The sequence below is a fragment of the Gigantopelta aegis genome, chromosome 9, assembly GCF_016097555.1.
Source record: "Gigantopelta aegis isolate Gae_Host chromosome 9, Gae_host_genome, whole genome shotgun sequence".
Taxonomy (NCBI): Eukaryota; Metazoa; Mollusca; class Gastropoda; order Neomphalida; family Peltospiridae; genus Gigantopelta; species Gigantopelta aegis.
In genome coordinates, this window is record NC_054707.1 from 74,413,786 (window position 1) to 74,427,794 (window position 14,009).

The window sequence follows — 14,009 nt, forward strand, 5'->3', positions numbered from 1 at the left end:
ATGTGCTTAAGAAAAGTATATAAAAGAGTATAATGATTGTAATTAACTTTAACTGACTAGTCACAATTCTATATAAAATAATCAAAGAATATAAAGTTGTTTTTAATATAATGATATGTAAATGTTAAAGAATCACTAAAATGCTTAACAATGTACAAAGTGTTCGAAGACCTATCTCAAAGGGATGGTGATGACCATTCGTTGCAATGCTCACCACTACAGAATAAAACGAAACAATTCGCAACCACTTATAAAATATATTTAATAGTAAAACAAATCATGTACAAAGAAAGGAATCTGCTTGTAAAGGTTCCCCCACTTCCAATTTTTTATATTTTTTTTTATTAAATTTAAAAAACCTTAACTCCAACCATGCATCAAAAGGAATTTGCATCAGAACTAACCATTCATACAAATACGCCACTAGTGCCATCAAGAATTGATTTTTAAAAATATTGATTCTGTTCATATATTATGCTGGTTTGTCATCGAACGGCTGGGGGGGGGGGGGGGAGGGAGGAGAGACGTAGCACAGTGGTAAAGTGCTATCTTGATGCGCGGTCGGTTTGGGATCGATCCCTATCGATGAGCCCATTAGGCTATTCCTCGCTTCAGCCGGAGCACCACGACTGGTACATCAAAGGCTGTGGTATGTGCTATCATGTCTATGGAAGGGTGCATATAAAAGATCCCTTGCTGCTAATCGGAAAAATTAGCCCATGAAGTGGCGACAGCGGGTTTTCTTCCTCAAATATCTGTGTGGTCCTTAACCATATGTCCGACGCCATATAATTGTAAATAAAATGTGTTGAGTGCGTCGTTAAATAAACCATTTCCTTCCATCCTTCGAACGGCTGATATACATAGAGCTGTTCGTGCGTTAAGAGTTATTCGTCACATGGGCGGATAGAGGACATTTTAACTGGTGGCGCCTTTAAAGATTCCTCTTTTTGTTGGAGTCCTGACTGGTTTTACATAGTACATTTCCCCCGATATTCCACACAAATAAATGGGCATACGCTAAGTGCGCCCACCCTGTAACTCCACCAGCTCATTAAACCAGCATATATTATGTCGTTCATATCACCCATCCTAATAGCATTATTTTTTGAACAACCAAATTGGAATGTCATGCATTTTAATATGATTTTTGATGAAGTTAGTCAAAATGCTATACAACAATTACAATGATGATGAATGAATAAATGACAGTATAATGATTATGAAAATGTAAAAGAGACCCTAACACTACTAACTTTACCCAGCAGACAGACATATCTTCATCTGTCATATTTAAACACTAACGTGATTACCTAAATGGCATGCTATACATTGTCCATAATAAAAAACAAGATGTATTGCTAGTTCTACGATATACAACAATAACAACAGAGTGGCCAGCATTCTGTTATAAATAAATCCACGTGATTACTGCAAGATTCTTAAAGAAAACCGTGTTCGATTTTAGCGCCAAACCTAATGACGTCAGAACGTAAATGCAAAGCTAGTTTCACAGTGATAAATTTGTAGTGATAGTTTCGTAAAACGTGCTATAAAAATAATTAAAAAATATAATAAACAATTTTACGTACTACAAAACAAAGGATTATAAATATATTGATGCATAAAAGTAATAAATCAAGAGATTGATAGTTTAACTTTGATGCAAAAATTTGTTTTTATTTCTTTTCAGACATAATAACACATGTTTAACACAAATATAATAAACAATTTTACGTACTACAAAACAAAGGGTTATAAATATATTGATGCATAAAAGAGCGATTTATGTTTTATCTTTTATGAAAAAATTTCTTTCTTTTTCTTTTTAGACATAATGATAAATATTTAACAGAGATCATAAATTTGGCACCAAAATCTCACGACTGATTTCTTTAATCTTTGTAATGTAATCACAAGTACTGTGACGTCAGAACACTTGGAGATTGTCCCTAGCGACTGCAACAAGAACTTGATCTTTTTTCTGACATGTCCTGTAACTGCATTCCAACTGTCTTCACTTCCAAATCTTCGTTAGTGCGTAGTAACCTGTAGTATATAATAAAAGTTTGTTTTGTTTAACGACACCACTAGAGTACATTGATGTATTAATCATCGGCTATTGGATATCAAACATTTGGTCATTTTGACATAGTCTTAGAACGGAAACCCGCTACATTATTCAGTTAGTAGCAAAATATATTTTATATGCCCCATCCCACAGACAGGATAGCACATACCACGGCCGTAGATATATCAGTCGTGGTCCACTGGCTGGAACGAGAAATAGCTTAATGGGCTTACCGACTGGGATCGATCCCAGACCGACCGCACATCAAGCGAGTGCTTTACCACTGGGCTACGTCCCGCCCCTATATATATATATATATATATATATATATATATATATATATATATTTAAAAACCAACATAATAAATAAAAACAATTCTTCCCAATGAAGATTTACGAGGGATAAATAGAGGATTCGTAACGAGTATTTTTTAATATCACTAAATCTCTGAAAACGTTACGCTCAGGTACACATGTTCTGTTGGCTTGTAAGCAAATGACCTATTCACAGCAATACATTACCTAGATACCTTGCAAATTTGCGTACAATTATTAACCGGGTTTATACACTACAATCATCACTTGGGTTTATGACATGGATAACATGGGTAAGTTATAGGATAAAGACTGTTAGCATGAGTATGACAAACATTTGCACTGTTTTTATTGAAAAAAGTATAATATAAGCGTTGATTCAGGAACATCTAGCGTGTTATGTCCACCAGTACGATTCAGGAATATCTAACGTGGTATGTCCACCGGTACGATTCAGAAACATCTAGCGTGTGTGTTATGTCCACCAGTAAGATTCAGGAACATCTAGCGCGTTATGTCCACCAGTACGATTCAGGGGCATCTAGCGTGTTATGTCCACCAGTACGATTCAGAGGCATCTAGCGTGTTATGTCCACCAGTACGATTTAGAGGCATCTAGCGTGTTATGTCCACCAGTACGATTCAGGAACATCTAGTGTGTTATGTCCACCAGTACGATTCAGGAACATCTAGCGTGTTATGTCCACCAGTACGATTCAGGAACATCTAGCGTGTTATGTCCACCAGTACGATTCAGGAACATCTAGCGTGTTATGTCCAACAGTACGATTCAGGGGCATCTAGCGTGTTATGTCCACTAGTACGATTCAGGAACATCTAGCGTGTTATGTCCACCAGTTCGATTCAGGAACATCTAGCGTGTTATGTCCACCAGTACGATTCAGGAACATCTAGCGTGTTATGTCCACCAGTACGATTCAGAGGCATCTAGCGTGTTATGTCCACCAGTACGATTCAGGAACATCTAGCGTGTTATGTCCACCAGTTCGATTCAGGAACATCTAGCGTGTTATGTCCACCAGTACGATTCAGGAACATCTAGCGTGTTATGTCCACCAGTACGATTCAGAGGCATCTAGCGTGTTATGTCCACCAGTACGATTCAGGGGCATCTAGCGTGTTATGTCCACCAGTACGATTCAGAGGCATCTAGCGTGTTATGTCCACCAGTACGATTCAGGAACATCTAGCGTGTTATGTCCACCAGTACGATTCAGGGGCATCTAGCGTGTTATGTTCACCAGTACGATTCAGGAACATCTAGCGTGTTATGTCCACCAGTACGATTCAGGAACATCTAGCGTGTTATGTCCACCAGTACGATTCAGAGGCATCTAGCGTGTTATGTCCACCAGTACGATTCAGGAACATCTAGCGTGTTATGTCCACCAGTACGATTCAGGAACATCTGGCGTGTTATGTCCACCAGTACGATTCAGGAACATCTGGCGTGTTATGTCCACCAGTACGATTCAGGAACATCTGGCGTGTTATGTCCACCAGTACGATCCAGAGGCATCTAGCGTGTTATGTCCACCAGTACGATTCAGGAACATCTAGCGTGGTATGTCCACCAGTACGAAAGTTGGACATTTTCTTACAATTTGAGAACAGGGTTTTAACAGATCGCGGTCATTTTTAATAAAACTGGAAGTACAGCTAGTTTCTTTACCAGGAATTGATAAGTACACCTCAATGTTTGTGTCAAAAGGAAGAAGTGAACACGTACTGTACCCACCATGTCCCATTGTTTCCTCAAAACTGAGGCATATATTTCTGTACATTCGAACAACACTTCTACAAGTTTACTACGTCACTGAGAGTGGAACATTCGCTTTACTGTATAATCAGAGTTACAAGGTTCCGTGACGGATTTCAAACGTATATAAGTCAGTTACAACGCTAGTATACTCTGGTCACAAAATCATGCCATGTTGTATCTGTGCGCGAGCGACTGTGAGCTATGGAAACGATTCCGCCCTTAAATTCACTGATTGATTTAAAACATTATACGTTCGTGTAAATACACGTGAATACTTTAGTACTGTTATAACTACTGGCTCAAACTATGATTTGATGTAGTATATAATCTAATGGCGCATGAAAATAGGTGAAAGACAATCAAGTTCGTCGATTATACTTTCCTGGGCCAAGTTATTCAAATGCCATTAACATTAACTAGGAGTTAACCGATTAACTGTTTAACCACTCAGCACCAACTGTTAAAGCAGTTAGCACAATGCAGTCATTTTGCAAATTTTAATATAAAAATAAATATTAAAATTTAAATTTGAGACAACATACAATATTAATTTACTAATATGGTATTAAAATGTATGGGACATGCGTGTTACACGATAATAGGGTATTAGCGTGTATGGGACATGCGTGTTAACTTATAGCTCCCCTTGTTCATTTTGTGATGTTAGTTGACAAACAAAATTATAGCATTGTTCGCTGAAGTTCTCAGTGTAAACAAATGAAAATATTTCCAGTATCTTACCTCGTAAGTTCAATAACAGATTCCAAGATGTTTGTACCATCTTTAGCACTCGTTTCAATGAAAAGACCTTCAAACTCCTGAAAATCAAACCCATGATAAAATTCAAAATTATTATTACGAGTTTTTCGCTGAATGTAAAGATATAATGCTGCCTATACTATGTAAACTTTTTAATGTTATTTTAGACTCTGGCATCTTTCCCGAAAATTGGTGCAATGGCACAATTATTCCTGTGTTTAAAATGGGTGATAAAAACGATGTAAATAATTATAGAGGTATCACGCTCATGAGCCACTTATCAAAATTGTTCACAACAATTTTAAATAATAGATTATTGAAAGAAAATGTTTTATTTAACGACGCACTCAACACATTTTATTTACGGTTATATGGCGTCAGACATATGGTTAAGGACCACACAGATTTGGAGAGAAAACCCGCTGTCGCCACTACATGGGCTACTCTTCCGATTAGCAGCAAGGGATCTTTTATTTGCGCTTCCCACAGGCAGGATAGCACAAACCATGGCCTTTGTTGAACCAGTTATGGATCACTGGTCGGTGCAAGTGGTTTACACCTACCCATCGAGCCTTGCGGAGCACTCACTCAGGGTTTGGAGTCGGTATTTGGATTAAAAATCCCATGCCTCGACTGGGATCCGAAACCAGTACCTACCAGCCTGTAGACCGATGGCCTACCACGACGCCACCGAGGCCGGTAAATAATAGATTATTGAATGTGAGTTCAACCTACAATATTATATCTGATGCACAGTTTGGGTTTAAGCCCGGTTTTAGCACAGTTGACGCTATTTTTGCGCTGCAGAGTCTTATAACTATTACGCTTGGCAGTAAAAAAAAGACTCTATTGTGCTTTCATTGACTTTAGTAAAACATTTGATACAGTTGAGCATAAGGCATTGTAGCTAAAAATTTATAAATTAGGATCAAATAGCAAGCTTGTAAATGTTGTAAAATCAATGTATGGTCAGATAAAATCATGTGTGAAATATCAGGGAAATATATCTGAATCCTTCTGGTACAAATCCGGTCTAATTCAAGGAGAAGCTCTTTCGCCATTCTTGTTTTCTTTATTTGTTAAATTCCACCGACCAACTATACCAGTTAAATATGCTTCATCTTTGTCTACTGATGTATGCCGATGATACAATATTGTTTTCCGAAAGTGCGCCTGAATTGCAGAGTATGTTAGACACTTTGTATATACATGTATACTCAAACAAATGGAATTTAAAAGTAAATATTAATAAAAGTAAAATTGTAGTATTCAGAAAAGGTGGAAATGTGAAACCTGATGAAAGGTGGACATTGTGTACCACGAAACCGATTTAGAAATTGTTGACAGTTTTAACTATCTTGGAGTCTGTTTTCATTATAATGGACCGGCCTCGGTGGCGTCGTGGTTAGGCCATCGGTCTACAGGCTGGTAGGTACTGGGTTCGGATCCCAGTCGAGGCATGGAAGTTTTAATCCAGATACCGACTCCAAACCCTGAGTGAGTGCTCCGCAAGGCTCAATGGGTAGGTGTAAACCACTTGCACCGACCAGTGATCCATAACTGGTTCAACAAAGGCCATGGTGTGTGCTATCCTGCCTGTGGGAAGCGCAAATAAAAGATCCCTTGCTGCTAATCGGAAAGAGTAGCCCATGTAGTGGCGACAGCGGGTTTCCTCTCAAAATCTGTGTGGTCCTTAACCATATGTCTGACGCCATATAACCGTAAATGAAATGTGTTGAGTGCGTCGTTAAATAAAACATTTCTTTCTTTCATTATAATGGAAAATTTAATACCGCTCAGAAGGTAATATGCAACCAAGGTAGAAAAGCTATGGCTGCTCTATTTGGTAAAACTAGTAACTCTTTCTTAAATGCAGAAACATTACTATCACTGTTTGATACATATATTAGTAGTATTTTAAATTATGGCTGTGAAGTTTGGGGTTTTAACAAATCAAATAGTCACGAGATCCTACATTTACAATTCTGTAAACGTATTTTAGGCGTGAAAAGGAGCACTACTAATATAATGGTCTATTTTGAATTAGGTAGATCACCTTTGTACATAAGTAGGAACATCCGTATGGTTAAATATTGGATAAATTTGTTGAATACAGATAACTGTATTTTGAAAGAGTGTTATAAAACACTATATGACGAGTGCATAAGAAAACCACGTTCTGTTAACTGGGTTAGTCATATAAGAGACCTATTTCTCACTAATGGTTTTGGTCACATATGGTATAATCAAAATGTAGAAAATCGCAATACATTTATATTACTATTCAAACAGAGAATGACTGATCAATTTATCCAATCTATGTATGCTGTATTCAACGATTCTCCAAAATGTCTGTTATACAAATTTGTTGTTAATAATTATTGCTAACAACCTTATCTGCAGAAACCTATTGCCTTGAAATACAAACATATTTTGAGTAAATATAGATTATCTTCCCATAATCTCTTTATAGAAACGGGCAGATACCACAATATTGACAGGAATAATAGAATTTGTCGTCTGTGCAATACGAATGTAGTAGAAGACGAATATCACTTTGTTCTAGTGTGTCCTTTCTTCAGTAACATAAGAGATAAATATATTAAACCTTTTTATTACAATAAACCATCAACATTTAAATTAACGCAACTACTGTCCAGCGACAATTCAAAACAGCTAATTAAATTGTGTAAATATTTGAAAACTGCTACCACGCATAGAACAGACAACATTGATACATGACATATGTTATTATAGTATATTATTGCTATGCATGCATTACCCATTTACTATAGAATTTTATCGATTGTAACCCGATGCTACATACCATTCCCCGCAGTGTGCACATTATATTATTTTATATATAAATATGTATGTATGCCTACAAAATGTATATTTTTTGGCAAAAAAATAAAATGTGTGTTCTATTACACATTATATGAAAAATATGTTCTGCTAATGGACCTTTGTTTAACCTTGGATTAATTATAACGTTTTTCTCAAATTATACATTTCTGCCCGTGAAATGTGTTACTGTTTACGTTGGTAATATTGGTGTGGTGTTTGTTGTGAATCCCTTTTATGCAAAACTACAGGTAGTAACTTTATAGTTTAATGGAATAATTTCACACATATTTAATATCACCAGATATATACTTCCTAATGTCATGAGCGGAACGTAGTCCAGTGGTACAGCGCTCGCTCGATGCGCGGTCGTGTGGGATCGATCCCCATCAGTGGGCCCATTGGGCTATTTCTCGTTCCAGCCTGTGTACCAAAGGCCGTGGTATGTACTACCCTGTCTGTGGGATGGTGCAGATAAAAGATCCGTTGCTGCTAATCGAAAATAGTAGCCCATGAAGTGGCGACAGCGGGTTTCTTCTCTCATTATCTGTGTGGTCCTTCACCATATGTTTGACGCCATATAACCATAAATAAAATGTGTGGAACGCATCGTTACATAAAACATTTCTTTGTTTTTTCCTAATGTCATGTTTAAAGCATTAAGGGAGTTGTACTCACCCTGGCCAGTCTTTGACCATCAGCATAAGTGACAACTCTTCTTCCTTGCTGTTCCATCTCCTGACGAGCATCGATTTTGTTCCCAACAAACATGATTGGTATTCTTTTCTGGGCTCCGTCCTGCATAGAAAACAGCATACAAGTTAAAAACCAGAACGCTAGATGTTCCTGAATCGCACTGGTGGACATAACACGCTAGATGTTCCTGAATCGTACTGGTGGACATAACAAGTCAGAACTGAAATAGGATGTAGTGAAATCTCCACTGGAGTTTGTACAGAAATCCTTTAAAGAAAAATCGTCATTTAGTGTTTGCATAGATTATATAATAGTATCAATTGAATTATGTAGTAGAACATTCAGAAGAGTTTTTGTAACAAAGATATTATATTAAGAATAAAAGCTCCCATGGAGTCGGTATAAAAAGTAGTATGAAAATAATCTGTGTTATAATTGGTATAGAAAATATTTATAATAAACAGTGACATTTCCTTTACGGTAGAAATGAAGTGAAATGTTCCTCAAAGTTTATACTGAAAATAATATGAAGTGAAATCTCCCAATAGAACTTGTGTAGAAAGAGTACGAACAGAAACCGTTTTTATAGTGCGTATAGTGAATAGTATAAAGTGAATCTCCTTCAAAACCAATATAGAAGATAGTATGAAAAAGAATCTCCATTAAAGCTTGTACACACACGAGCATGAAGCAATTCATACTGTTTCCTTTAAACAAACTCTAATGGAATCTGTGTAAACAAAATAGTATGACTTGAAATCCCACTTGAAATTTCTATAGATAGTACATGTAGTATGAAGCGAAATATCTTTAAAGAGCTTGTTTAAAAATTCGAACGATGTGGAAAAATTTCTTGAAAGCATTTGTATAGAAAACAGGGTGAAGTGAAGTAAAATTACATTAGAGATCGTTTAGAAAACAGTATCAAGTCACATATCTCAGAGTTTGTACAGAAAATAGTATGAAGTAAAACCTGCCCTAGAGAATTTTGTGTAGATTTTCGAAGTTGCCATTTTGATTTGGAGCTTTTGATTTAACAAATAAAAGTAAAAATATAAATGATAGCAGAAAATATGTGAATACTGACGTATAAACATAACAACTAATAAAACTAAATTTGAATAATAATATGTATTAAATAAGAACATTTTAGTTATTTCACTAGAAATACAACTGAACAATGAATGTTGTCTTCTCAAATAAATTAAGTAATTGTTTTTTTTTACTAAACTATAAATAGATATGTCCATTACAATCTAAGTTAACCAAATAATAAATTATAAAATAATACAAATCAAAATCAATATTTTTGTAAATCTTTTCATAACATATTTAATTTTATTTATAGAAAAGATTAATAATAATAATAATAAAGTACATACTTTTAAAATAACGTTAAAAATAATGGTAATATTTAGAAATGTACCTCTATAGCCTCGATCCAATCACGGATATTCAGAAACGACCTCTCGTATGTGACGTCATACAGACACAACACGCCATCTGCACGTCGAAAGTAGGACTTAGCGATGCTTCGAAATCTATATAAATAAATATTACAGAGCTACTGAGTGAAGAACAAACATCAAGGTGTGTTCAGGAGGGCGGACGCTTGCAACAAATGCAGTATACACGATAATTAACTATCGCTAGCGTTCCCGAAAGAAAACAAAAACAAGTTTCATTTAACGACGCATTCAACATATTTTATTCGTATATTCTTCTATATATACATTATGTACCAATTATGTTTTATTGGGGTGCCTTTTTCAGGAGGTGGCCCATATGCCCATATACTTCTAAAATATTTCCGCAATCCACAATCCTCCCAAAAAAAATTTGGTGTTTTGGTTTTTTTTTAAATATTTAAATATTTTACGCTAGCATTGCTAGCGTTCGCTTTATAAATACTCTAGTCAAACAAATATGGCTAATTATTTTCGAATTGAGCATCTCATTTCATCTGCACAAAGTACAAATCTAAACAGGAGTTTTATATGCCATGTTTAGAGAAAATCGTTCTGGACAAATTGCCTTCTCTTTAGTATTATGTAAATACAACGACGCTTTCAAATCGAATTCATAACAATGGTCTGGTATAACAAACACCGTTAGATGCCATATGGTTGCATTCCAAGTCGCCGGATCACAAATGCAGTTAAGAGCAATAAAAAAGACTAGGTTTTCCCATTTGCCACCAGATGTTAGTTTTACTCTCCCAACAATTCTAGACAGTCATGTCCCAAGAAACATATTGCCAATCAATAAAATTGTTATTGACTCAGCTGATATCACTACAATATTAATTAATTTACAATCAAATGCCTGTGTTTATTATAACATACTCTACAGAGGCGTTCTCTGTGAGACGGGAGAATCGAAAACATTGTAGGGACATCATGAACTGTTGTAAACACATTGGGCCGAATTTCCGAAGCCTGTTTTTTTTCTTCGCAGGTGTTTAAGCATTGTAAATGTATGTAGTTACCAGCGTGTAGGACATAAACAGGTGTTTAAGCATTGTAAATGTATGTAGTTACACGCGTGTAAGACATAAACAGGTGTTTAAGCATTTTAAATGCATGTAGTTACACGCGTGTAAGACAAACAGGTGTTTAAGCATTGTAAATGTATGTAGTTACATGTGTGTAAGACATAAACAGGTGTTTAAGCATTGTAAATGTATGTAGTTACATGTGTGTAAGACACAAACAGGTGTTTAAGCATTGTAAATGTATGTAGTTACATGTGTGTAAGACAAACAGGTGTTTAAGCATTGTAAATGTATGTAGTTACATGTGTGTAAGACACAAACAGGTGTTTAAGCATTGTAAATGTATGTAGTTACATGCGTGTAAGACACGTAAGACACAAACAGGTGTTTAAGCATTGTAAATGTATGTAGTTACGCGCGTGTAAGACACAAACAGGTGTTTAAGCATTGTAAATGTATGTAGTTACGCGCGTGTCATCTTCATAAATCAAGACTAATATTCGTTCCTCGTATTCAGCCTTGATACATGTAGTCAAGATTACTGATATCCACTACTAGCGCCCTCTATTGGAAGAAAATTTGTAACACCGATTATGTCCCTTACACGATGACATCGCTGACCAATCACAGCATCGGTAACATGTGACAATCTTGAAAGCAATATCAAAAATTAACCGCCGGACGCTAACGCTGCCATCTTTGTTTACAATAACAAGGGAATTTATAAGGAGCGTTGCGATTCGTTGCAATCAGATCTCATCGCATCCAATGAAATTTAAGCATTTTGTGGCACGATTTCTTGACGACATGTATCAAGGCTGAATACGAGGAACGAATATTAGCCTTGATTTATGAAGATGCGCACGTGTAAGACACAAACAGGTGTTGTAAATTCGGCCCATTATTACTGACAGTACTATCATACCTTTCCTGACCAGCAGTGTCCCAAAGCTGCAGAGCAACGATTCTTCCATCAACTTCAATTACCTTTGTTTGAAAGTCAACACCTGAAGTAAAACAAATTAAACAGATCATCCTTTACTAACTTTTAGAAATTAATAAACTTAAAGCCAGTGTTCAGAATTTTGGTTGGTGAGAGAGGGACACCCGTAAGCGTGAAACAAGTGATAGTAGATGAATCATTATTTGTTTAATTATCAAGGGTTGTGACTTGAGAAAGACTGGAGAGTCCTAGGAAGCTACGATTCTGCTTACAGTTACATGTCTATAGCTTAACACGCTGATACATATCATTCTGTAATGATATACTTATACTAATCAAAATCGTATGTCAGCACAAGACGGAGTTAAAAGGGCAATTTGGCAAAGTGGTGATTTTTTTTCATGAATCACCGTCAGGTGCTTCCTTTATAGGATAACTGCCACTAGGACAATATATCTTCATACGACGACTCGCAATCTTAGGACGACTCGCAGTGTGAGACATGTTTCACATATTTAAACAGGAAGGAGTTCAGTGATTAACCCCCCCCCCCCCCCCCCCCCCCCACGCTTAAAGCGAATAAAAAAACAAAAACATTTTGCAGGAACTCCTAGAAACGTCACTCGCTAGTCTAGACACCTAACTGCATATAGACCGTGGGCCCACTATAGCCCCCCCCCCCCCCCCCCCCCCCGGGATTTTTCAGGATGAGTATATCTTTGAAGCCTATCCATAGACATATTCAAATCAGCTTGTCTGCAGGCAATCTGTTGGTGGGTGTGCCTGTAGGGCACGTTTGAGTGTAGGCACCCTATTTATTTTTAACAGGGCAAATGTCTGATCAAGGTGAATGTTCCACATAATTTTCCAAAATATTTGAAAATAATTCTGGACTATATCACTGCTTTTACTTTAAAACTGGGTTACTGGTGAATGTATTCCACCAAAACATTAATACATTTTTGGCATCTGACTAAGCATGGTGAGTCAATGAATTTGAAATGTCCTGAGTATTACAAACGTAGTATATGAAAAAACTGCATGGCAATGTTCAAGTTAACATCCAGACATATTTTGAACAGGTTTAAGACCAAATTATGAATGCTATTCATGCTAAATTACATGTTCATAACAACAAACCACAAAGCAATGCAATATATGTGGTATGGATATAGTACCGGGGGTATACTCACCAGCAAAAGTTACACAGTTCCCGATATACGTAATTCTCTATGTACATGTGTATATATACATACTGTACCTAAAACATTCTGATCCTTTTATTATTGTATTGTATTTAATATCTGAAGGCAGCATTACTTAAATATGGTGCAGTACATGCTGTCTAAACCATTTACATGGATATTTTGAATATTTTTATATTACACACAAGTCTTACAAACATAAAAAGTGAATTTACATACCATTCTAGGCAAGTCTGCATTACATATACAATTTATCTGTCTCACAACAGTTCATCTTACAATAGCTCGGTTTTTTGTTGCTTTTTGTAATATTTTAGAATTGCAGTTCTATTTATATTATGCTTAACTTACGTTTTGGTGTATATATTTGATATCTACATAGAATATTGTTATCAGGCAAATATCTAGCACGTACTATAAAAATCTAACTTTCATTCCCAATTCTCAATCATTTTATGTGACCCAAATATGATATATGTGAAGTTTACAATTTTCTATTTCTACAGCCTTCCTTTTATTCTATTAAGTAGATGTTAATAACAATTACAAAACAATATAATATGAGGTATGAATACTTATATACTTCTCAAAATAAGTTACTAGTAAGCAATGCCAGAAATGTATTAATTTCTATGTATACACATACTTAGGATTGCCTGAAGTTTTTATTATTAAAAAAACAAATTGACCTGGCTTTTTTCTATAGCATATTGAAGCTTCATTATTCAAATATGGTTAAGTATATGGAGTTTATATACTATGCTCACAAATTTATGAAGATGTCCCTCTGTTCTTAGTACCAACCAATTATAAGTACCTTTCCTCGGCATGTGTGTTAAAACATTTACAATTCATCTATCTAACAGAAGTTTGTACTATTTTTAAAAACATATTTGTAT

At 35.8% G+C, this 14,009-nt stretch overlaps 1 protein-coding gene across 4 annotated transcripts in view; it reads right to left on the reverse strand.

Annotated features, from left to right (window-relative positions):
• Positions 1 to 724: 724 nt before the first annotated feature.
• Positions 725 to 14,009, reverse strand: part of LOC121381374 (ras and EF-hand domain-containing protein homolog) — a 69,482-nt gene continuing 56,197 nt past the window's right edge. For all 4 annotated transcript variants that reach the window (XM_041510661.1, XM_041510660.1, XM_041510659.1 and 1 more), the window contains 5 exons: positions 11,888 to 11,969; positions 9,895 to 10,009; positions 8,451 to 8,570; positions 4,911 to 4,987; positions 725 to 2,049 (listed from right to left, as the gene is read on the reverse strand). In XM_041510661.1, coding sequence (XP_041366595.1) covers positions 1,953 to 2,049; positions 4,911 to 4,987; positions 8,451 to 8,570; positions 9,895 to 10,009; positions 11,888 to 11,969 — 491 coding nt within the window. In that variant the 3' untranslated portion in view covers positions 725 to 1,952. The remainder of the gene's footprint in view (positions 2,050 to 4,910; positions 4,988 to 8,450; positions 8,571 to 9,894; positions 10,010 to 11,887; positions 11,970 to 14,009) is intronic.